The following is a 23,212-nucleotide window of genomic DNA, read 5'->3' as shown; positions in this document are numbered from 1 at the left end:
TCGGAGACTACCTTCGCCGCCATGTTGGATCCTCCTGTTATTGCATCTGAACCAGGAAGCTGCTTCCTGATTCTTTTTCATACATAAGATGAAAGGGGGGCCCTTCAGAATACCAGTGTGTGCTTCTCTATGAGTATGTGCTTTCCTGTAGTAAATTGAGCAGAACAGAAGGTGAGAGGTAGCAGGGTGCCAAATTCTGGGTTCACACAGGGTGCTGCCAAAATTTGAAAGATCGAAGTGTGCCCACGGGTCCAAGGAAGGGCTTCTTCGCATTTTAAATTTAACAATTCTAAAATTATTGTTGTTATTATTATTATTATTATTCAAAATATAGTAAGCAAATCAATAGAATTTACTGTGAGTTTCCTTGTTGAACAATATACAACATTTATGCAGTCACTGAAATTTACTTTCCCTATTTATACATGCTTACAAGGAACAACTAGGCTTTGAATCATTTTTATGTTTAAAATTATATTTTATTAAGCTTCAACATTTTCAGCATTTACAGTTTCATCTTTTATTTTTGTTGACCACCCCCATTTTCCATGGCGTTGTTGTTTCTCTCCTTCTGCTACACCCTATCTTCTATCTATCAAATCATAACCACAATATTATAATCTAATCTATTATATTTCTAATCCATTTTTGAAATCTGTTTTTCTTTTCCTTCAAGAAAAATCTTTTCAAAATCAGAACTTCATTCTATAAACACATTTTTAAATAACTCATTAATTTCATAATATTGAAACCAATCCATTACCCATTCTCGGATTTCTTCAAACTTTTTCAATTTGCATACATTTCCAGAAAAATACAGAATGTCTCTATATCTGCCCCAATTCTCCATCATATTAAGTTTCTTTTGTGTACTGGTTTCTACAGCGGATAGCCATAAAGGTGTTTCCCTTTCAAGTAGATCTTGATATCTTGTCCACATTCCATAGGCTTTGAATTATTTCTGCTTCTTAGATGCGGGAACATGATGGAATTCATTGATGCCATTGTGTCTACTCTGTTTCTCTCATTTTTTGGCACCTGTATTTATACCACTATCCTAGCTAAATGAAAGGGCTTCGCTAATTCTGAGCTATTCCAGGGCTAGCTGGTATGTTTTCCCATTCTGTACCCAGAATCACTCTTGCAAATTCCATGGAGGAATCCTTAGTGGAGAACTATCTAGCTCTGCAGTCACAGATCCTGTGGAGAAGAAGGGATAAAGCTCTCCAACACCAAGTGTTTTATAGGTGTGCAATTTCTTTTTACTGCAGACATCATAAAAAGATAAACTTCCAGCTGATTTATCTAGGAAGATTCCTAATCTGTTAAGCTTTCCGTTCACTTTCAGGCGCGTCCATTGCTCTGTCCGAGCCCAGTAATCTTTCCCATCATCACATCCTATGACCCAGTAGCCATTCTCAGGAGAGAGGGTGATTTCCCCCTTTCTAGAAGCGGTTGCAGAGACAACTCCCAAGTCCCAGGTTTTCTTCTGACCAATCTCCACCTCCCAGTAATGTTTGCCTTCTGAAAATCCACATTTTGCCAGAATGAATGTGCGGGAGTCAAACCGCTTTTCCCAGTCAGAAACCTTAGAAACACTTCCTGTGTTCCATACACTTTTGCCATCTTCAGACACTTTTAGCTTTGGGTGAGCTGTCCTTGGGTCCAAGACCACATCAGCTGCAAAGGAAAGGAAAGGGCTGAACTCAAAATACACAGACTTAAATGAAGCATATAAATTAATGTATAAATTAAGTAAGGCTGTCTGTGGGCATCTCTCTTTTAAGTCACCCATCTGTCTGCTGGACAGCTGCATATTCCTGCCTTGCTGAGAGTTGGACTAGCTGATCCTCAGGGTCCCTTGCAACTCTACAATTCTATGAATCTATGATATGATGACTAATACAAATTTCTATCCAAGCTTTCTGCATTGCATGATTCACCATCTCTGTACAACAATTCTTCTACATTCCTCAGCATACCTCCTTATGCTTTATCCATCCACAACATGTTTAATGTGCTAAGCACATTATTGTCACATTAATGATGGTCATCCTCACTTTAGCATGTGCTTGTTATTCTAAAGCAGCAATGCGGCAGCAAGCAAAGGCTATAGCAGCCAAGACTGCTGCTTGTGGCTGGAAAGCCAAACAGGAAGTTTGTGACTGTTGCCATGGGAACAAAGGGGCAGTCCAATCTGTACTGAGCACCGGATGTTAGCTCAGTGGGTTTGTCATATGACCTGTGCTGGATGTACATGGGTGGAGTTTATTCTAACTGCTGATGAGTGCAGACATGTTTTCTCTGTACTGAAGTAAAAGACAGGAATAAAAGATGTAAATAGATTTCTGTCTGCTTCTTTCCCCTCCCTGGGGACACCAAAGGGGAGAGAGGAGCAGTTGGTGTGTTTTCCTCACAGCCTGAGGAAAATCGCCGGAACGGACCTCGAGTATGTTGTATCCTGCCGGGAGTCGCCGGAGGGAGGTCTAAGGAATTCAGCCGGTGCCTGAACAGATAGGCACATACCTCAAGACGGGCCAGATTTCCAACAGTGCTTACCTGTCAATCCATTTCCACATTGATCTACCCTTCCTGTATACCTATTGTATAAACACATTGTATACAGTATTTCCCCTCAAAATGTGTGTTTAAAAATGTTTGTGCTTTTCTTGAGCCAAACAGTACTGGATAAGTAAATTACCGTAGTCCAGTAGGTATGGATCTGGATTACAACTCCCATCAGCCCCAAACAGTATGACCAAAGCAGGGGATGATGGGATTTGCAGTCAAGCACCATCTGGCAGCACACAGGTTGAGCTACCCATTACAGGATGACTGGAAGAAGCCCGAGTCAACAAACAGCAGTTTGCAGAAGTTGCTGGTTTCTCTCCAATATCCATTCTGTTTGCACATGATTTTGCATCCTCCTCACCTCTGTAGAAGCGGGCAGCTGAGAATTCTGTGAATAAAGGAATGAACATAAAGGTTTCATTGGCAAGAACGTGATGGACACTTCTACTCATTCTACAACCTAATCAATCAATGCCATGGGTTGGATCCAGATTTAACCATGCTTAGAACATACTGTTTGAAATCAGTTGGGTTTAACTTAGTTTCGACTCAATTACATCTTTTTGATTTCAATAGGTCTTTGCTATGTATGACCCAAGCCTTCTTCCGCTGTGGTAAAAGTGTGAGGTGGGTCAGGAAGCGCATGTGTAAGCCCCACACCCCCACATCCTTATGTTCATGGGCTCCTATCTGATCTTGATGCAATGAGTGTGAATGTCTAAAGGGGGCTTTAACCTGCTTTCAGCTGAACATACATCTCAGGCAAAACTATAAAGCATAATATTACATATTTCTAAGATGAGGAAAATGCAGTACAGATAGCTTTTTCAGAACTCTGCGCAGATATGATATGATATGATGTGATATGATATGATATGATATGAAATGGAATTTAGCAAATATTTGTACCCAAAGGACCCTTCCACAGATGGAAGTCTTCTTCTGTCAAATGTCTAATTTATGTTTTGAATTTTGTATATTGTATATTTTATTGTTGTAAGATGCTTTGATACCTCTATGGGATATGCATTTTATAATAAATAGGATATTCATTCCATCAGAGGAAGGGAACCTTTGGTTCAGGTTGAGTCAAAATGGAAGGGATTGCGGGGAGGAGGGTAAAGGGAGAAATATTTTAGGTGGGTACATTGCTTGCATCGGTGCTTTTTTCTTGAGGCTTCAGTGTCAAAAGCATCTCTTCTCTGATTTATAGAGAAATGTTGGAGGGCATTATATAGTTCTGGGGCATGTTCAAAGTTCTAGCAGACCCAAGCTGCTCAGTAACCCTCCCACCCCACCCACATCCATAGGATGGCAAAATGGAGGAAGTCACTTGGATTCTGCAAGTTCAAAAACTGAAAGATTTTGGAAGACTTACCAAGCCTTTCCTTTAATTCATCTGCACAGGGAGGGGGGTAGAAAAAAAGAAAGAATTACATATTTTCCCCGATTTATAGAGACACAGAACACTCCTAGCTGCCATGTCAAGACCAAGTATGGCTGTTTGGCAATCACACAACATTCATTGCACAGATCAAAACCAAACTAGACACTTGATGCCCCTATTTTCATCAGAGAAAGTTGGAGGGTATTATATAGTTCTGGGGCATGTTCAAAGCTCTAGCAGACCCAGGCTGCTCAGTAAACATATATGGGATGGCAAAATGGAGGAAGTCACTTGAATTCTGCATGTTCAAGAACGGAAAGATTTTGCAAAACTTACTATTCTCTGCTACTAATTTATCTGCGAAAGAAGCGGGGGGAGAAAACAAAGAAAGAATTACTTTTCTTTTCTGATTTATAGAGACAGAGAGCACTACTAGCTGCCATTTCTCCTCAGCAGGTTATGACAATATCACTATGTCAAGGCCAAGAATGGCTGCTTGGCAATGACACAGCATTTGTTGCACAGAACAAAACCAAACTAGGCACGTAGTTCTGGGGCATCCACAAAGTTCCAGCAGACCAAGCTTCCCCCCCCCCCAACACACACACACCTCCCACCACATTGGATGACAAAATAGAGAAAGTCATTTGGATTTACATGTTCAAACCTGAACAATTTTGCAAGACTTATCATTTATTGCCTTTAATTCATTTGGAAAAGGAGGGGGCAGGGAGAGAAAAGAAAAAAATTACATTTCCTCCACACAGGAATAAAAAGTGAAATGCACTACCACCTATAATGAAATTAAGAAAGTCCTTAAGTGGACCTTTCCCTAAGAAACCTGAGGCTTTTCTCCTGGGCATGGTTGGCCAATTGGTGCCAAAGAAGGACAGGACCTTTTTTATGTACGCTACCACAGCAGCAAGAATTCTTCTGGCAAAGTATTGGAAGATGCAAGAACTACCTACTCTGGAAGAATGGCAGACAAAGGTGACTGACTTTATGGGACTGGCAGAGATGACTGGCAGAATCCGCAACCAGGGGAAAGAGACAGTGGAAGAGGATTGGAAGAAATTTAAACTATATCTTAAAAATTGTTGTAAAATTGAGGAGTGTTAAGATGTCAAGGGGTAAGAAGCAGAGAATTACAGCTGTAACTAACAAATTAAAGAAAACTTAATGAAAGGGAATTAAATAGATAAATTGACCAAAGGGTTGCTAAAAAATTGTAAAATAAGGATGCAGCGAAAGGGAGGTATGGGGAAGTCGGGCGAAAGAAGGTGCATGAAAATAAGATTATGAAATTATACATGCTTAAATGTTTTGTATGTTTTTGTTTTGTGTTGTGTTTGTTTTTTATTATGTGTTTGAAAAATGAATAAAAATTATTATTAAAAAAAAGTGAAATGCACTAAAAGCAATACATTGTGAGAACTGGGAACCATTCAAAATCAGGGTGCCTGTGAGATATCAGGATTTATGGAAAGACACTTTGGTGGAATCTACACGCATATAAAAACCATTCCAAAAATGACTTTAAAAGCATTTTTAAAAATACATTGAATTTTCCATAAGGCTCACAATTGCCATCTAGCGTCACATTGGATATTGCACTTAAAACACACATAAAATATTTTATTAGCAGCTTTTTATAAGAAACCAATATCCCCGGGCATGTCAGGTCTTGATGGTATTTCATTAAAAAATTCATATATTTTCATGCAAACCCCCACCACCACCTTAGCCTCTCATATATAACATGCAAAATTCCCCTGCAGACAGATACATCCTCAAAACCCAGTACTCTGAGAAGGTCTAGCTATAATGAATTCAATGTGCATGGAGGCAGGAGCCCCACACACTCTCTAGCCATACTTTTAAAAAGAAGAAAGAAGAGGTGGAGGAGGACTATCTATTTCTGAAATATCATGAAGCACAATATTAGAGTAACTCAATCAGGATATTCACCTTACATTTCTTACATTTCTCTGGAAAAACAAGAATACAAATACAGAAAGGTATTATTACTGTATTTTGTAAAGCAGGTGTTTTACATAGGAGCCTAAAGGCAGAAGAGGAAAGGGAGCAGCATTTCTCCCAAAGGACAGTTAGACCTCCTATTCCTTCCCTCAGCCTTGCCCCAACCTGGCTCAAAATGAGGAGTGTGCAGCTGCACAGGTACAAGCCCTCAGTCAGCCTGGACTTAGGAATTCATAAAGGTGAAGAAAACAAGCCGGCCTGTGGTTTGCTTGTCTTCAGTATGGAGCAGAAGCAAGAGAGGCAGTTCAGCTGGGAGGATAATATGTCCTGTGCTGTACACCATCCGATTCCCTCCACAAAAGTTCCTTTCGCTGGAAAGGGGAAATTCCCTCATCACCACTAAAATGCCTGAGAGGACTTGGTTTCAGAAGGTGTACTGTGACACACAACGTTGGTCTGGGGAGATTGGATCACGTGCATCTGAATCATTGCCTGCTCGCCCCCAGCCCCTTTCCTAACCACAACAATTCCTCTGCCTTTTTTTCAGGACTAATCCTCATTTCTCTATACACTTCCTTCTAATGGTACTTTCTTTTCAAATCTGAATGGAAGTTTGCATGCACAGCTTTGCTTTAGCTTTAATCACTGTACAGCAGTGCTGGTTTTCAGTGCTTTAAAGCATAAATGTACATACATAAATATCCAGAAGCACATCATTCAATCAACTCAAGCAGGAACCTCACCTGGTATTATTATTCTGCTTTCTTCACCATCTCTACTTTGTGACTTCTTACGTTTCTCTGGAAAAGAACGCAGAAAGGCAATGCATGTTTATGGGTGAAATGGCCTCTATGTTTTCCATTACTAATACAGGATGAGAAGGTAGCTATTATTATGCTATATTTTTAAGAGTGTGTGCCACATCTGAGAATCCTGGTAGTCTAAATGCAGAAGAGCAAAGGGAGGCACATTTCTCCCAAAGTGGTAGAGAAAAGACAGGTTGGCCATCCTATTCCTTCCCTCAGCCTTTGCCAAACCTGCCTCAAAATAGCAAAGGATAAGAGTTGTGCAGATGCACAGCACAAGCCTTGGAGTTTGTAAAGCTGAAGGGAACAAACAGGCCTGTAGTTTGGTTGTCTTAATCATGGAGCTGAACTGGGAGAGGCAATTCAGCCTGGGGGATATGTGGACTGTAGGTGTAATGGAGGGGCAACAAGGTGAAGGGGGACTGAGCCACAAAGCTCCTTGAGGGAAAATCAGAAAAAAATACCAATCAGGGATATTAGATACCGTATTTTTCGCTCTATAGGATGCACCAGACGATAGGACGCACCTAGTTGGGGGGGGGGAGGAAACTAGAAAAAAAAAATCTGAATCCCAGAAGCCAGAACAGCAAGAGGGATCTGGCTTCTGGGATAGCTGCTGGGATATCTGGTCTAGCTTTGCGTGAAGCCTCCGCAGGGCAAGGGAAGCCTTCATCCCCGTGCCCTGAGGAGGCTTCGCGGAGCCATCCAAAAGCTAGAATAGGTAGAATAGGTTGGCCATCCTATTCCTCCCCTCAGCCTTCACCCAACCTGCCTCAAAATGGCCAAGGATGAGGGTTGTGCAGATGCACAGGCACAAGCCTTGGAATTTGTAAAACTGAAGGGAACAAACAGGCCTGTAGTTTGGTTGTCTTCAGCAAGGAGCTGAACTGGGAGAGGCAATTCAGCCTGGGGGATATGTGGACTGTAGGTGTAAGAAAGGGGCAACGAGGCAAAGTGGGACTGAGCCACAAAGCTCCTTGAGGGAGAATCAGAAACAAATACCAAACAGGGAGATCAGATACTTATTTGTAAATGAAACTGAGTGGGAGCTTACAATATTTTGCAAAACCGGGTCCTTCGAAGTATGAGTCATTGATGCATTTTAAAAATCATAGAAACAACAGATGACACTGAAATATCCTGAAGCACAGCATTAGACTTTCTCAAGCAGTACAGTGAAGAATTAGGAAAACATATGAGACGAAATGAGTGACTAAGATGTGAGGACAAGCTACACAACTGAAAATCCATATAGGTCCTATGTTGCTTTAAGTACATACTAGATGAAAAACCCACAGTGCTGCTCCCCTTCACACACACACACACACACACACACAAGGACCCCTTGTTCCTTGTCACTGCCAGGCTTCCACCCCCTGGTGCTCCCCACTGCTGGGTGTTCATTTCCTCCATCTCCACTGCAGCCATTTCCCTCCTATGTATATATTGCAAACTGTTATTATTATACTGTCAGAGACTGCCTCCAGGTCCCAGCTCACGGAAGACCAACGCTAGCCAGCGGAACTGTACAAAGTCTTTATTGAAGTTTAGTTCCCATTTTCAAACCCTAGCGTGCATCTCTACGTCTAGACCCTAGACCAGCGAAGCCTCATCTGAGTCTCCGCCCCCTGTACACCAGTTCAACACTCTAGCCTTACTCCACCTTCTGCGTTTCTCCTTGCGCCTCTGGGTCCTACTACCCCCCTGGGTGCCTTCCTTCCTGGACGCTTCGGATGCGGACCCCTCGGACTCCTCCCCCTCTCTTCGGCGGGCTTTGGGACCCGGCTCCCTCTCCGGGCTGCTTATAGCGCCACCCTCTTGTACATTTGAACTTGGCGCGCGCGCGCTGCCCCTGACCTTCCTTTTGACCGTTTCCTCGCTCTCTGATGCAGGCGTGGCTAACCCTGACTCCTGTCCTTCCGCTGACGGAAAGCTGCCTGCTCCCGATGCCTGGGGCTCCTCCCCCCTACTGCTCTCCGGTGGGGAAACTGGTCCCGATTTCCAGCTGCTGCTCTCTGAGCCCTCTCTGGCCCCTCCCTCCTGGGGTGTTCCCCTTGGCAACCCCCTTGCTCTGATCACGGGAGCCCCTTTCTGTGAATCCTCTGATTCGCTGGAGAGACTTAGAGACCTCGGACGGCTATCATCGCTGACTTCTCCCTCGGATTCCTCTCCCTCGGTCTCTAATTCCTCCCTTCCCTGTCCCTCTGCTCCTGAACCCCTGACATCCATCCCCCCCTCGAAGCCCCCCCTTCCCCCCTCCCCTCCTTCCGGTGTGGGTACTGGGTGCTCCGTCGTAGCGGGGGTGCGTGCAGGATACAGTTCGTCCCCCATGTACTCGTCGACGTCTCTCTCCTCTGCTTCCATCTCTCTGTCTCCGTGCTCGAACCCCACGTCTTCCCCCAACACGTCCATGTCCGTCTCGCCCCCCTCCCCCTCTTCGGGTGGTCCCAGCCAAGGACCACTCAGCCACTTCCTGCGCCACTGCTCCTCTGGTCGATCGTCCCACCAATAAGAGCTGTCTGAGGCAGACCCCGGTGGTGAACCCACCCGGGAGCTCGGGACTGGGGCCTGTTCTTCGTCCGAGTCGAACCCCTGGAATGTGCTGGCCGAAAGAGTGGTTGTGAAGAGCCAGTCGTCGAAATACTCGGCTGGCATGGGCCTGTGTGGGAAGAGGGCATGAAACTCCTCTTTGAGCAAAGGCTCCTCCAAAGCATAGTCCGGTACCCAGCTGTTCGCAGTGGCCGGGGTACCCTCTCTGGCTAGGAGATATTCTACTCCTTCTTCCCCCCATCTCGAGTCTAAAATCTCTGTGACCTCGTTGATGTGCCCCCTCCTTGGCGACCCCCCCTGTCTGGGCCCTTCTCTGAGCGGGTCCGGTGCTGTGTCTGGCTCCTGAAATCTATGAGGTGCTTTGTAGGGCGTGAGCACTGATCTATGGAACACCGGATGCATTCTGGAACCCTCCGGAAGCGCCAACCGGAAGGCCACTGGATTGACCTGTGCCTGGACTTGGTAAGGTCCTAGCTGCTTATGTCCTAGCTTCTTCTTCGCCAACGATCTGGTCGGCACTGCCTGCGCTGCTAACCAGACCCAGTCTCCCACCTGTATGTCTTCCCCAACTCTTCTGTGTCTGTCTGCCTGCACTTTGTATGTGTGTTTTGCGAGTTCTAACTGCCTCCTGAGCTGTTCGTGGACTTCCTGCAACTCCGACGCTAAGGCTTCCGCTGCCTGTGGCTCCCCCTCCCCCACTCTCTCTAAACTCGGGAAGGTTCTGGGATGCCTCCCGTTGTTGGCAAAGAACGGCGTCACCCCCGTCGACACGTGCTTCGTATTGTTGTAAGCGAACTCAGCGAGTGGCAGGTAGTCCACCCATGTCGTGGGCTGCTGATTGGCGTAGCATCTCAGGTACTGCTGCATGATGGCGTTGACCCTCTCCGCTTGTCCGTTGGTCTGTGGGTGTCTCGCCGACGCCAAATTGACTTTGACGTTCAGAATGCCCATCAGCTTCTGCCAGAAGTTCGAGATGAACTGTCGCCCCCGGTCGGAGAGAATAGATCGTGGCAGACCGTGAACCTTGAACACGTGGTCAATGAACAGTTTTGCGGTCTGCTCTGCCGTGGCTACCTTCGCACACGGAATGAAGTGTGCCATTTTAGTAAACATGTCCACCACCACTAGCACTGCTGTCTTTCCCCTCGAACTGGGCAGATCCGTGACGAAGTCCAGGGCCACCCTCTCCCACGGTTCAGCCGGTGTTTGCAGCGGTTCCAGCAATCCCGCCGGCGGTTTGTGAACTGACTTGGCCCTTTGGCAGGTGTCACATCTCGCGACGTAATCCGCGACTTCCCCCCGCATCTTGGGCCACCAAAAGTCTCTGGCTACTAGTTCGACAGTCTTTTCTTTGCCAAAGTGCCCTGCGGTGGGAGCGTCGTGTAGCTGCTGCAGAACCCTTGCGCGGAGGTCGTCTCCCGGCACGTAGAGTGCTCCCTTGTGGAGGAGCAACCCATCGCGTATCTGGAACTCGTCGGCCCTCGCTGTGCCCCTGTGCACCTCCTCCATCCTGGCCTGTGCGAAGGGGTCCTCCCGCAGCGCGCGACGGACGGCCTCCAGGTCCACGGTTGCCGACGCGCATGCCCACGCTTCCGGTGCGAAAATGTGCTTGGCCGCCGGCGGTGCCGCCTCCTCGAGGTATTGCGGCTTTCTGGACAAAGCATCCGCCATCACGTTGTTGTCGCCCGGAATGTACTCTATCTTAAAGTCGAAGTCCGCGAAGAACTCCGCCCATCTAATGTGTCGCTGGTTGAGGAACCTAGCCGTGCGCCAGTACTCCAGATTCTTGTGGTCCGTGTGGACCTGCACTGTGTGTCTGGCTCCGATGAGGAAGTGCCGCCATGCCTTGAACGCTGCATGGATGGCTAGCAACTCCCTGTCCCAGATGGTATAATTCTGCTCCGACTTGCTGAGCTTCCTCGAGTAGAAGGCGCACGGCCTCCAGTCCCCCTGCTGGTCTTGTTGCAACAGGACAGCTCCCACGGCTCTGTCTGAGGCGTCTGTCTCCACCCTCATGGGTCTGCTGGGATTCACATGCAGCAGCTGCTCCTCTGACGCGAAGAGCCGCTTGAGTCTCTGAAAGGACTGCTCCGCTTGCTCCGTCCAGATGAATTTCTTCTTCTTGGAGCTGAGCGTGTCGGTGATGGCCGCTGTCTGCATGGCAAATCCCTTGATGAACTTGCGGTAAAAGTTGGCAAAGCCGACAAACCGCTGGACTTCCTTCCGATTGCGTGGGCTTTTCCAGTCCAAAACTGCGCGAACCTTGACGCTGTCCATGGCGAGCCCCTTGTCCGACAGCTTGTAGCCCAGGAAATCCACCTCCGTCACGTCGAACTGGCACTTCTCCAGCTTGGCGTACAGCCTGTGCTCCTTCAGTCTCTGCAGAACTTCCCTGACATCCATCTCGTGCGCCTCTCGCGATTCTGAAAAAATCAGGATGTCGTCCAGGAAGCATACGCACTTCTTGTAAAGGAGCCCCGCCAGCACATGATGCATAAAGGCTTGGAAAGTGTGAGAGCCATTTTGCAATCCGAAGGGCATAACTCTGTATTCGTAGGTGCCCAGTGGCGTGAACATGGCCGTCTTCCACTCGTCGCCCTCGCGCATGCGAATCAGGTTGTACGCCCCACGTAGATCCAACTTGGTGAAAACGCGTCCTTTCCGCACCGTCGCGAGCAGGTCGTCTATCTTGGGCATGGGGAAAGCTGAGGGCTTGGTTTTCGAGTTTAAGATCCTGAAATCCACCACCAGCCTCCGTTGGGGCGTGTCCCGCTTCTTCACAAAGAATACTGGACTGCCTCCCACCGCTTTCGACTCCCGGATGAACCCACGCTGCAAATTGTGATCTATGAACTCCCTGAGTTCCTGCAGTTCATCCTCAGACATGGAGTACAGTTTCCCCGTTGGCAGCGTCGCCCCCGGCAGGAGGTCAATCTTGCAATCATAGGGTCTGTGAGGAGGCAGCTTGTCCGCCTCCTTCTCGCAGAAAACCTCCAAAAACTCCGCATACTTGTGGGGTACTGCTTGCAGCGTGCCCAACTGTAACTGCGGGTCCTCCTCTTCCTCTTCTGGGCTGGGTATGATGCAGTGTTCTGCACAGTAGGAGGATCCAAACGTTAGTTGGCGCTGGTACCAAGCCAACGCTGGGCTGTGCCTGTGCAGCCAACTCATGCCTAATACTACAGGCGTGTCTGACAGTTGGGTGACATTGAAGCTGATGACCTCCCGGTGATTCCCAATTTGCATCACCATCGGCGGCGTCTGCTGCACCACCTGCCCCCCTAGCAGTTCCCTGCCATCCACCGTGACAACCTTCAGGGGCAGCGTGGCTGGCAGTAAAGCTATGTTGTGTCGTTGAATGAACTCCAGTCCTATAAAGTCTGCATTACTGCCAGAGTCAATTGTGATAGGCACTTCTAAGGTGAGTCCATTGGGCAGCTGGAGCGATGCGGTGAGCTGCACCACTGGTTTGGGCGGGAGGGGGTCTGTGGGCTGCAAAATCTCTGGGGACTTCTTCACTGATTTGTCTGGCTGGGCCCCAGTGCCTCCTATTCCAGCCAGACTTCGTCGTTTCCCTGCTGTGGTTCTCTCTGCTGAGTTGTTTCCAATACTGTCACTGAAGCTGCAGTTTGCTTGCGGAGCCTCTGGGGACACTCTTTCGCCAGGTGCTCCTCACTCTCACATATATAGCACTTCCTGTTCCTTCTAGGCAGCTTCGGTTTTACTGCTCCCGGTGTTAAGGCTCTGTTAGCTGAGAGAGCCCTAGCTGCTCCAATCTCCATCTGCTCTTCGCCCCCTCCCTGTGGAGGCGTGGACTGCGCACGCGCTGTCTCTCTAGGCAAGAGGGGGGGGCACCCTCCCTGGTGTGCGTCCCCAACGTCCTTCTTCTTTGCTCCATGGGCGTTCTTCCTGCCTCACCCCAATCGACAGCGCTCTTTCCACCGCTTGCTGAGTGGTTGTGGGTCTCTCTCCCCGTGCCATCTCATCTTTGATCTGTGGGCTCAATCCCTCCAAAAAAAGGTCTCTAACTGGCGGAGAATCCTTATCCCAATTCAGCGCGTTGACCAATGCAAAAAACCTGGAATGATACTGCCTGACGCTGGCTTTCCCTTGTCTTAGCCCAAATATGTCCTTTCTGGCAATATCAATGTCTATGTTTGATAAGAAACAGGAATCCATCGCCTTAATGAATGCATTTGCGCTTTGGAGCGCTGGATCCTTGTCCCTCCACAGATTTCGCAGCCATGCTTTCGCGTCCCCATGCAAATGGGACAGGATGAACCCCACTTTCTCTTGCTCATCTCTAAAGTCTCTCTCCAACAGCTGCAGCGCAAACAGCACGTCTGCTCGGAAATTGGGGTACTGCTGCAAATTCCCATCAAAATGAGATACAATGCTGGCTCCTCTTTTCCCCAACCCAATCCCCTCGGATCTGGGTCCCGGTAGCCCCTGCTTCGCAAGCCCCTCCAACCTGGCTTGAAGATCTCTGCAGGCAGCCGCCGCTTCTTCCTCTCTCTTCCTGGATGCGATTATTTCAGCGCTGAGTTGTGTCACCGCTTCTTGCAGGGAAGCTATTTTCTGTTCTGTAGTCATCTCGCCTGACTTTTGTGAGCTCGCAAGGCACCAGTCTTCTGCCCTCCCTGCCTCGCTCCCGTAGCGATGCTTGAGGCGAAGAAAACCGGTGAAATTGGAGATGAGGCTTACTGTCAGAGACTGCCTCCAGGTCCCAGCTCACGGAAGACCAACGCTAGCCAGCGGAACTGTACAAAGTCTTTATTGAAGTTTAGTTCCCATTTTCAAACCCTAGCGTGCATCTCTACGTCTAGACCCTAGACCAGCGAAGCCTCATCTGAGTCTCCGCCCCCTGTACACCAGTTCAACACTCTAGCCTTACTCCACCTTCTGCGTTTCTCCTTGCGCCTCTGGGTCCTACTACCCCCCTGGGTGCCTTCCTTCCTGGACGCTTCGGATGCGGACCCCTCGGACTCCTCCCCCTCTCTTCGGCGGGCTTTGGGACCCGGCTCCCTCTCCGGGCTGCTTATAGCGCCACCCTCTTGTACATTTGAACTTGGCGCGCGCGCGCTGCCCCTGACCTTCCTTTTGACCGTTTCCTCGCTCTCTGATGCAGGCGTGGCTAACCCTGACTCCTGTCCTTCCGCTGACGGAAAGCTGCCTGCTCCCGATGCCTGGGGCTCCTCCCCCCTACTGCTCTCCGGTGGGGAAACTGGTCCCGATTTCCAGCTGCTGCTCTCTGAGCCCTCTCTGGCCCCTCCCTCCTGGGGTGTTCCCCTTGGCAACCCCCTTGCTCTGATCACGGGAGCCCCTTTCTGTGAATCCTCTGATTCGCTGGAGAGACTTAGAGACCTCGGACGGCTATCATCGCTGACTTCTCCCTCGGATTCCTCTCCCTCGGTCTCTAATTCCTCCCTTCCCTGTCCCTCTGCTCCTGAACCCCTGACATATACTAAATTATTTCACTGCCCCAAGAACAATGAAGGATTCATCAGCACAACATCCAGCAAAGTTATTCCAGCAGGAGTTCATCAGAATGTATTTTGCTATTATTTGTTTAGAAGTCAATAAGTGGGCCTGTTCCCTACGCTCTTTATGCTACTGGGAACATGGATTTGTTCATTTCATTTTCTATTTTTAAAATAATTTTTATTAAAGATTTTCTTGGGTTATTAAAGTAGGTGCATTGTCTCTATTTCCAGGTCGCAGAGTCAGTTTAAGATTTATATCCAACCCTTCTTCCCAAATGCCTATCTGGAGATCTGGAAGGGGAAACCCCAAGGACTCTCTCAGTGCCAACCCAAGTCTGCTGCTGGCCTTTGGTTGTGTATCAAGGAGCTGGTAAGAATGGCTCACATAAGTGCAGGAAAGAAGCTTGCAGTTTATCAAAGACTACAGGCACTTTGCGGCTAGTTATTCATTCAAAGGATACTCACTTGCTTTTCCTGTTTTTTTCTCAGTTTCTACAACAATAAATGAAAAAGAGTAAATCTTAGCACACATATACCCAGCTTTTCATTCACTTCCTGGGATACTTGTTGCAATTTGAGCAGAACACTAGCCTGAAGCAGCCTACCCTCCATTTCATAGCCTCTGTCCTCCTTCTACAATTGTGCAGATTACTTTCCTATGGATACCTGTATGATGTGTGTTATTCTCATAATAAAATCACTGCTATCAAAACCAGGGAAGTAAATTCATTCTAATTTAGTTTGTGCCCAGCAGGGGGGAAAAGGCTGGACCTATTTGTCCATAATTTGGAAGATTTCTTTCCCAAAAGTATTTCTCTCATATACACTGTTTTCATATATGACTGTAAAACAACAAGGCAATTTATGTGACTTCTTGTTAGCTACCTCAAACAGAAAGTCTACTCTTGCAGAAACTTTACAGCAGATATTCTTTTTAATTTTGGAAGGATTCATCCCCCCTGAACCACCAATAGCAATGGATGTCAGTATATGGAAACATCACCGATTCAGACAGCCAGATTCTTGACATCACATGATGTGCCTATCTGTGGGAAAGAAGAATTTCCCAGGACGTTCACAGGCTGGATAAGTCTTTGTGAAGAGTGTAACTTGAAACCTTCTGTGTGCGCATGTTCAGGAAGTTTGTCAGACTTGCTGGAAGAACTGAACTGAAAGGACGTGTTTTTCTGTAGTGCTGGAATGTCAGGTTTTTCTGTAGTGCTGGAATGTTGGGTTATAAAAGTAGGTGCATTGTCTCTATTTTCAGGTCGCAGAGTCATTTTGAAATGTATATCCAACTCTTCCTGCTGGTGGGAGAGCAATTATGGGACTTAGTCCAAACTCCACAGCCTGTTGCTGTACAAGCAAAGGGGAAGAAGGCTGCAATTCAAAATGAATTGAAGCAGCGTGTCCTGAGAATTTTGGCAGAAAATGTGGACGCTTATCTTGAGCCAGTCCTAAAGGGTGCAGCAGAACCAAGGGTCGCTTGGGAGTCACTCTGCAAAGCTTGTGAAGCTGGGGTGGGAAGCAAGGACCGAGAATTGGTTGCGCCAAAGGGGGAGAGCCAAGATGAAGCTAGCCAAATTCTTGAGAGCTCATTGAAAGCTGGGAGGAGCTTTGAGCCACAACAGGGAAGTGAAGGGACTGTTGCTGCTGTTGCTGTTGATGAACCTGTTTTTGCTGCAATGGTTGTTGCTGATGGGGGGAGTGAAGCTCAGAAATCAAGCACCCCCACTACTATTGCTACAGAGGAGAAAGCTGTAGCTCAGAACGCTGTTCGTCAGAAGACACCACATCAGGAGAAAGGAGCTAGAGGGAGCTCTGTAAAGCCTGAGGCTTCAAACAAAGGTCATACCCAGTCCCAGGCAAAACCAGATATGGCTTTGATGTCCCTAAAGGCCACATCATCCGTGGAGAATGCTTTTATTGTAGACACAGGAGCGACGCAACACATGGCATCACAACAGGAACTGTTTTCTACGTTTGAGAAGCAACACTTCACTGTGAAACTGGCCAATGGTCAGGAAATGGAAGCAACCGGGATCAGAACTGTGTATCTGGAAAGACTGAACTTGACTATAAACAATGTTTAATTTGTTCCGGGTTTAAAGTACAATCTGTTGAGTGTATCTCAAATCCCTAAGAAGAAACTGGTGTTATCCTATGATTAGGAAAGCTTCAAAATCTACAAAGATGGAGAGCTGTATCTTTCTGCAAGAGAGAAAGACGGACTGTATTTGTTGACTTTTGATGAAAGTGACTATAAAATGTGCACAGCATGTGAATCTAAAATGCTTTCTCTTGCAGGTATCTCGAAAGAAGACACGAGAGGAAAGGCAACAAAGATTAACAGTGTTTTTCAGCGAGTGTATGCTGATGTATTTGTTGATCATTTTTCTCAATATGTATGGATTTACATGTTGCAGAATCCCAGAGAAACCTTAGAAAGGTTTAAGGAGTTTTGTGACAAGGTTAAGAATATTCATGATGCTAAAACTGATTTTCTTTTCACAGATGAGAAACCAATTTTTCTTTCACAGGATTTTCAGGATTTCCTGGAGAAGCAAGGGATAGAGCACAAGGTTGCTGTTTCAGAGGCTGCATGGAACAAAACTGTTTGTGTAAAAGTGAACAAAGATTTGCAAAATGGCATGAAGGCACAATTGCTGAGTTCACACTTGCCACATGAGTATCGGGCTGAATCTTTATCTTGTTTTTGTTACTCTTGGGTGAGAAAGGTTTCAAAAGGTATGGAATGTTCTCCTTTTGAGAAGCTGTTCCACAGGAAACCTTCTGTCTCGCATTTTAGGGTTTTTGGATCTCAAATCAGAACTGAAACTCCAGATGGGGTGAAGAATGTCAGAGGCATTTTTGTGGGTTATGAAAAGGGTCTCTACAGAGTAATTTTGTCTGAATCTGGTCAGGTGATTCTCACAAAATTTCTAGAGAGTGCTCCTGGACAGGAGAGAGTAATTTTTCACACATTTCCCACTGCTGATGATTCAGATGATGAATTTGATTATTCTGATTATAGTGCTACTGAAAGTGACACAGGAAGCTCGGAGAGTTCTGTTGACACAGTTATTGAGAAAGGTTCACACACAAAAGCTAGATCTTCACAGGTTCAGGATGAACCACTGTTTACTATTGGAACTGGTTCTCCAAAAGGTCCTGAGACTGAACCAGTCAGCAAAGAGGATCAGCACCTCATACGCAGGTCTGAGAGAATCACAAAGGGCATACCACCCAAGAGGTATTCTCAAGAGTTTGCTAGTTCAGCTGTTGCATGTATTAACTATTGTTGACAACTCAAGCCAGGTTAAGGGTATGTCTAAGTCAGAGACAAAGACACAACAGGGAGTTGCTAAGCGTAACACTACATTCCCTAACCAAGGTAATGCAGAAGCATCTATTCCTTGGAAAACAGACAACCAGAGAGTTACATTGGTGAAACCAGTGGCGGGTAGTTCCAAGGGTGGAACTGAAATAACAGGGGATTGTTATATGTATAACAACTGTTTGTTTTCTTCTCTGGATCAAGCTTTGTCCGCAGCTAACAATGATTCATATGGGGGAGGATGTCAGTATATGGAAACATCACCGCTGCAGACAGCCAGATTGTTGACATCACATGATGTGCCTATCTGTGGGAAAGAAGAATTTCCCAGGACGTTCACAGGCTGGATAAGTCTTTGTGAAGAGTGTAACTTGAAACCTAACTGGTATGCATTTCTTCTCTGTATCCAAAAACACACCGTTCATTTTTATAAACATAGGTACAAAAAAGAAGGTTTCTGTAACAGTTCACATCTACAGTTAAACGACATTAAGAAAATGACAGATTTAAAATACTTACGTCTCCCTTCGTCCTTAATACAAAGAAGAAGGCAGATGAAAAGCAACAGAATTATTAGGAAGGGTCCTAGCCAAAGGAAAGTAGTAGGATAAAGCGCATCTGAAACACACATTAAAATCTCAGTTACAGCCACATATTTCATATTTCTCCTGAAGAAGATTTCAAGTTGCAAAACTAACCTAACCAGAGTCTGCCTTTGCCACTCACCTTCATTGCCCCAAACTTTCCTGAACTTCCTATTTTGGGTGGGAGTGAGCTGAAGTTGTGCCCGGGGGGGGGGGGGGGCCTTCAGCTGTGACCTGCCTGCCCCTCTGCTGAATAGTGGATATGGGATAGAAGCCAGAAGACACTTCAGCCATTACCCCAGATGATAACTGATGAAATGCTGCTGAGCAGAACTACAGTGGTACTTCCAGTTACGAACTTGATCCGTTCCAGAGGTCTGCTTTTAACCCGAAACTGTTCTTACCATGAGGTGCGCTTTCGCTAATGCCGCCTCCCACTGCTGCCACACCGCCAGCGTGTGATTTCCGCACACATCCCGGGGCAAAGTTCACAACAAGGGGATCTACTTCCGAGTTAGCAGAGCCCGTAACCCAAAGCATTCGTAAGGAGGGTAGTACGTAATACAAGGTTCCACTGTATATTCGTAGATAATCTGGATAATCCATTCAAAGAGCCTGGTGTACTTCAGAGGCATCAAAATGCAATAAATTTCTGAAACCTCTCTCTTCTTATAGTACTTGTACTGAAAACACATTGAAAGCCTTTAACCTCTTGGCCCTTTTGCTTCACCCCTACTCACCAGAGATCAGGATTCTCGATTCACTCTCCATCTCTAGCAGTTTGTTGATGATTTTGCAAGAGACTTCATGGTCAACTCCTGATTCTGTTGTAATGGAACTGGAAACACTGAAGTTCCCTGCCTTGGTCTCTGTGATTGTAGTGTCTGACTGTTTACTTCGGACTTCCCTTGGGCTTTGGGTACCAACCGTTGGAGCTGCAGGTGAGGCCAATCCCCCAGCCTTTATAACCCACCAAAGCAAGGATGGGCTCTGTTCCTTTTGCTGCACAAGAAGAACACCACATATTAATTTTCCAATGCTCCAAGTATCACAGAACCTGTCTAGAACATATGGATCAAAGATCTAAAGAATAGGAGTATACCTGTACAGTTGTTGGAAAGAAGCAATAAAATTTAAAATTGCAAGATCCACTGGTCACCATTTATTAATTACTGTCAACAGTTCTGTCTACTTTATTTTTTAAAAAAATAGGCATTTTTGTACATTAATCTTCATGTAATGTACCTTGACTTTGTTAAAACTTAACTTATGCTATATATACCAGGAATGGTAAATATTATGCAAATCTGTATCCTCTTTTGCAAGTGGGTCAGATGGTCATATTCAATACAGTGTTTTGTTCTGTTCTTCCTTGTAGCCAAGCTATTTTTGAAGTTTATTTTTTCTATTGTGATGTATTTTTGTTATTCTGATTATCTTGATTTGAACTTATTTTATCTATATATTTATTGCATTTATTTCACACCACTTTTCAGTTAATGCACTTGAGGTCATTTACAATTTTAAAATAGCAGAACAAAAATGTAGTGACAGAGACCTCTCAGGTTGAATGACAACTGATGGCATTTGCTCCTGGCCTCGGCTTCCTTGCCATCTCTCAGGGCAGATGGGACTTTAATAGCCCCAGAGAAGGTGAATGACAGACTGTCCCAGTAGTTTTCTCAGGCCACCTATCAGGAGCTGATTTGCCAGGCTTCCTAGCCTGGGAATCCCAGTTTCTGATTTTCCTCAAGGAAGACGGTAGCCCTGGGGACACTGGGGGAGGGGCTGCCTCAATGATTCTGTCAGGTCAATTGGATAGTTCTGTCAGAAATCAATGATACGGACTCTCTGGCCTGGGCTCACTTGCTTTTATGGGTTAATATATTTAGTGATTTTTTGATAATGCATTTAATGTTTATTTTTTGAACACAGATTATGTGGGGAAATGGTAAACAAATAAAGTGGCAACAATACTGGTAAGCCTTTTTTCACTTTCCTGTAGAGTTGGAAGGAAGTTGAAAAGGAGATTGCTACTTATGAAGTTTACATTCACTCCAGTGTCCCCTTTTGTCTTTCTTCTAATCCTTCTCCACAAATATGCATATTTGTAATTTATTATTATTTTAAATAAAAGAAAGGGAATAATAGCTGTGTATTTCTAAACCACAGAGCCTAGAGCTTGCCGATCAGAAGGTTGGCGGTTCGAATCCCCATGACAGGGTGAGCTTCCATTGCTCAGTCCCTGCTCCTGCCAACCTAGCAGTTTGAAAGCACGGCTAAGTGCAAGTGGATAAATAGATACCACTCCGGCGGGAAGGTAAATGGCGTTTCTGTGTGCTGCTCTAGTTTTGCCAGAAGCAGCTTAGTCATGCTGGCCACATGACCCAGAAGCTGTATGTCGGCTCCCTTGGCCAGTACTATAAAGCGAGATGAGCGCCGCAAACTCAGAGTCGTCCATGACTGGACCTAACAATCAAGCGTCCCTTTACCTTTACCTTTATTTCACCACACCAGCAGAACGTATGTGTCAACTTAAGCTGTATATTCTATAGGCACACTTATCTGAAAATGAGGCATATATAGGATTTTCCATTTGTTTTTATATAATACATTTCCCTATTACAGTTTAGATCTGATAAAAGAAAGGTATTGCATATATAGTAATATAGATATAGATAGATATAGATATAGATATAGATATAGATGATATAGATGATATAGATGATATAGATGATATAGATGATATAGATGATATAGATATAGATATGGATATAGATGATATAGATATAGATATATTCAAAAGCTAGCTACTCTGTCTCTATTGCAAGTGGACAGATACTGTTTTCCCCCACACACACATCTTGTCAGTATTTCAGATAATCGAATACACTGCTCCAATATTGTTAAACCACAATACTGAATTTAAAAAGTTACAGGTAAATTGTGTTGTGCAGCACCGTGCATGCATGTCACACAGTTACTGCTCTTTCTTTCCTACACCACTCACTAACCCACTCACGAACCACTTTCCTTTCCTAACTAACTCACTAACCACTTTCCTTATGTAAATGTTGAAACAGAGCTTTTCACAGCACAACATATTGAGGTATAAGAAATATTCCCATAATGGGAAACTGCATCCTCTGATGTGAAAAACAGGTTTTGTGGAAAGGGTCTAGAATTGGCTGGTTATGCATCTGTACTGAAATGAATGACTATACAGGAGATCCATATTTAACTAAAGAGCTTGAAAAGCAGGACAAACCCTTCAAGTTGAGAGATGGTCAATGACATCCCCAACTCAGAAGACCAGGAACTTGGTGGGGAAAAGTCTGAGACGTCCCATGGCAGAGCTAACTCTGTGTGCCAAGGGATAAATATCATTTGCCAGTGTCAAATAGGAGTGGCAAAGAAGCAGCCATTTTACCACCAGTATTCAGGTTTGTGTGGCTAGGAAGGATCTCTGCAGAAAGGAGCATGTCGCCTTCATTCTTCTTTCTCTCAAACACACACATTTCTATTTGTAAATTTACATTTTGCATGGAAGCCCCTGAAATTTACTATCACAAGTATATCTGCAAATGTGGCTTGAAAGTTTCTACACCAAGGTAAACTAATCCTATATATATCCTGAATGGAAGCAAGCGAAAAGCCTTGCTCCTTTCACCTGATCACGAATTCATCATTAAACAAACACATTCCAATAACTAAAAGAATCAAATGCAATTCTGGAAATATTTTTTCTTACCTTCCTTCTTAGCAAACTGAGATTCGTTCGTCAGTTACTGTACCTTGCTCCCGCTTCAGGTGGATCTGTGTTACGTTAATTATTTACTTTGATTTTCCTGCTCTGCATGAAGATAAGTAACTGCCAAGAATTTTCTCTATGGTTTATGGACCTGTGGCAGTCAGCACCTGCCTCCAAAGGATAGAGGAGTGTCCCAGGCAAACACTAAGCTCCACAGATACTTGTAAAGCTAATGCAGTGACTATAGGGCTTCATTTGAAAGGACAGTCCTATATGAATGGCTCTCTACCCCAGGTCTGGTTTAAAGATACAGTGGTGCCTCGCAAGACGAAATTAATCCGTTCTGCGAGTCTCTTCGTCTTGCGGTTTTTTTCATCTTGCAAAGCACAGCTATTAGCGGCTTAGCGGCTATTAGCGGCTTAGCGGCTATTAACGGCTTAGCGGCTTTAAGAAAAAGGAAACAAACTCTCAAGAACTCGCAAGACGTTTCATCTTGCGAAGCAAGCCCATAGGGAAATTCGTCTTGCGGAACGACTCAAAAAACGGAAAACTCTTTCGTCTTGCGCGTTTTTCGTCTTGCGAGGCATTCGTCTTGCGAGGTACCACTGTAACCTTAAGAAGGGAGAACAGAGACCTTGAAGTACTGCAGCAACAATTAGCCTCAGGACAACAGCCCGACAGTCACACAAGTCTCCTGGTCACGGACATTTACTCTTAGATCCTGAGATTGAGAAATGGCATCTGTCAAGAGCACACAATGTGA

General features: G+C 45.7%; 1 protein-coding gene across 1 annotated transcript in view; it reads right to left on the bottom strand.

The window, feature by feature from the left end:
- Nucleotides 1-513: 513 nt before the first annotated feature.
- Nucleotides 514-23,212, bottom strand: part of LOC309355958 (tripartite motif-containing protein 72-like) — a 55,722-nt gene continuing 33,023 nt past the window's right edge. Inside the window, exon 4 of the mRNA XM_081887145.1 lies at nucleotides 514-1,680. Coding sequence (XP_081743271.1) covers nucleotides 1,136-1,680 — 545 coding nt within the window. The 3' untranslated portion in view covers nucleotides 514-1,135. The remainder of the gene's footprint in view (nucleotides 1,681-23,212) is intronic.

The sequence above is a fragment of the Podarcis melisellensis genome (assembly GCF_964234715.1).
Source record: "Podarcis melisellensis genome assembly, chromosome: 13".
Classification (NCBI taxonomy): domain Eukaryota; kingdom Metazoa; phylum Chordata; class Lepidosauria; order Squamata; family Lacertidae; genus Podarcis; species Podarcis melisellensis.
The sequence above is the reverse complement of the archived record's forward strand: the minus strand, read 5'-3'. Positions and strand labels throughout refer to the sequence as shown.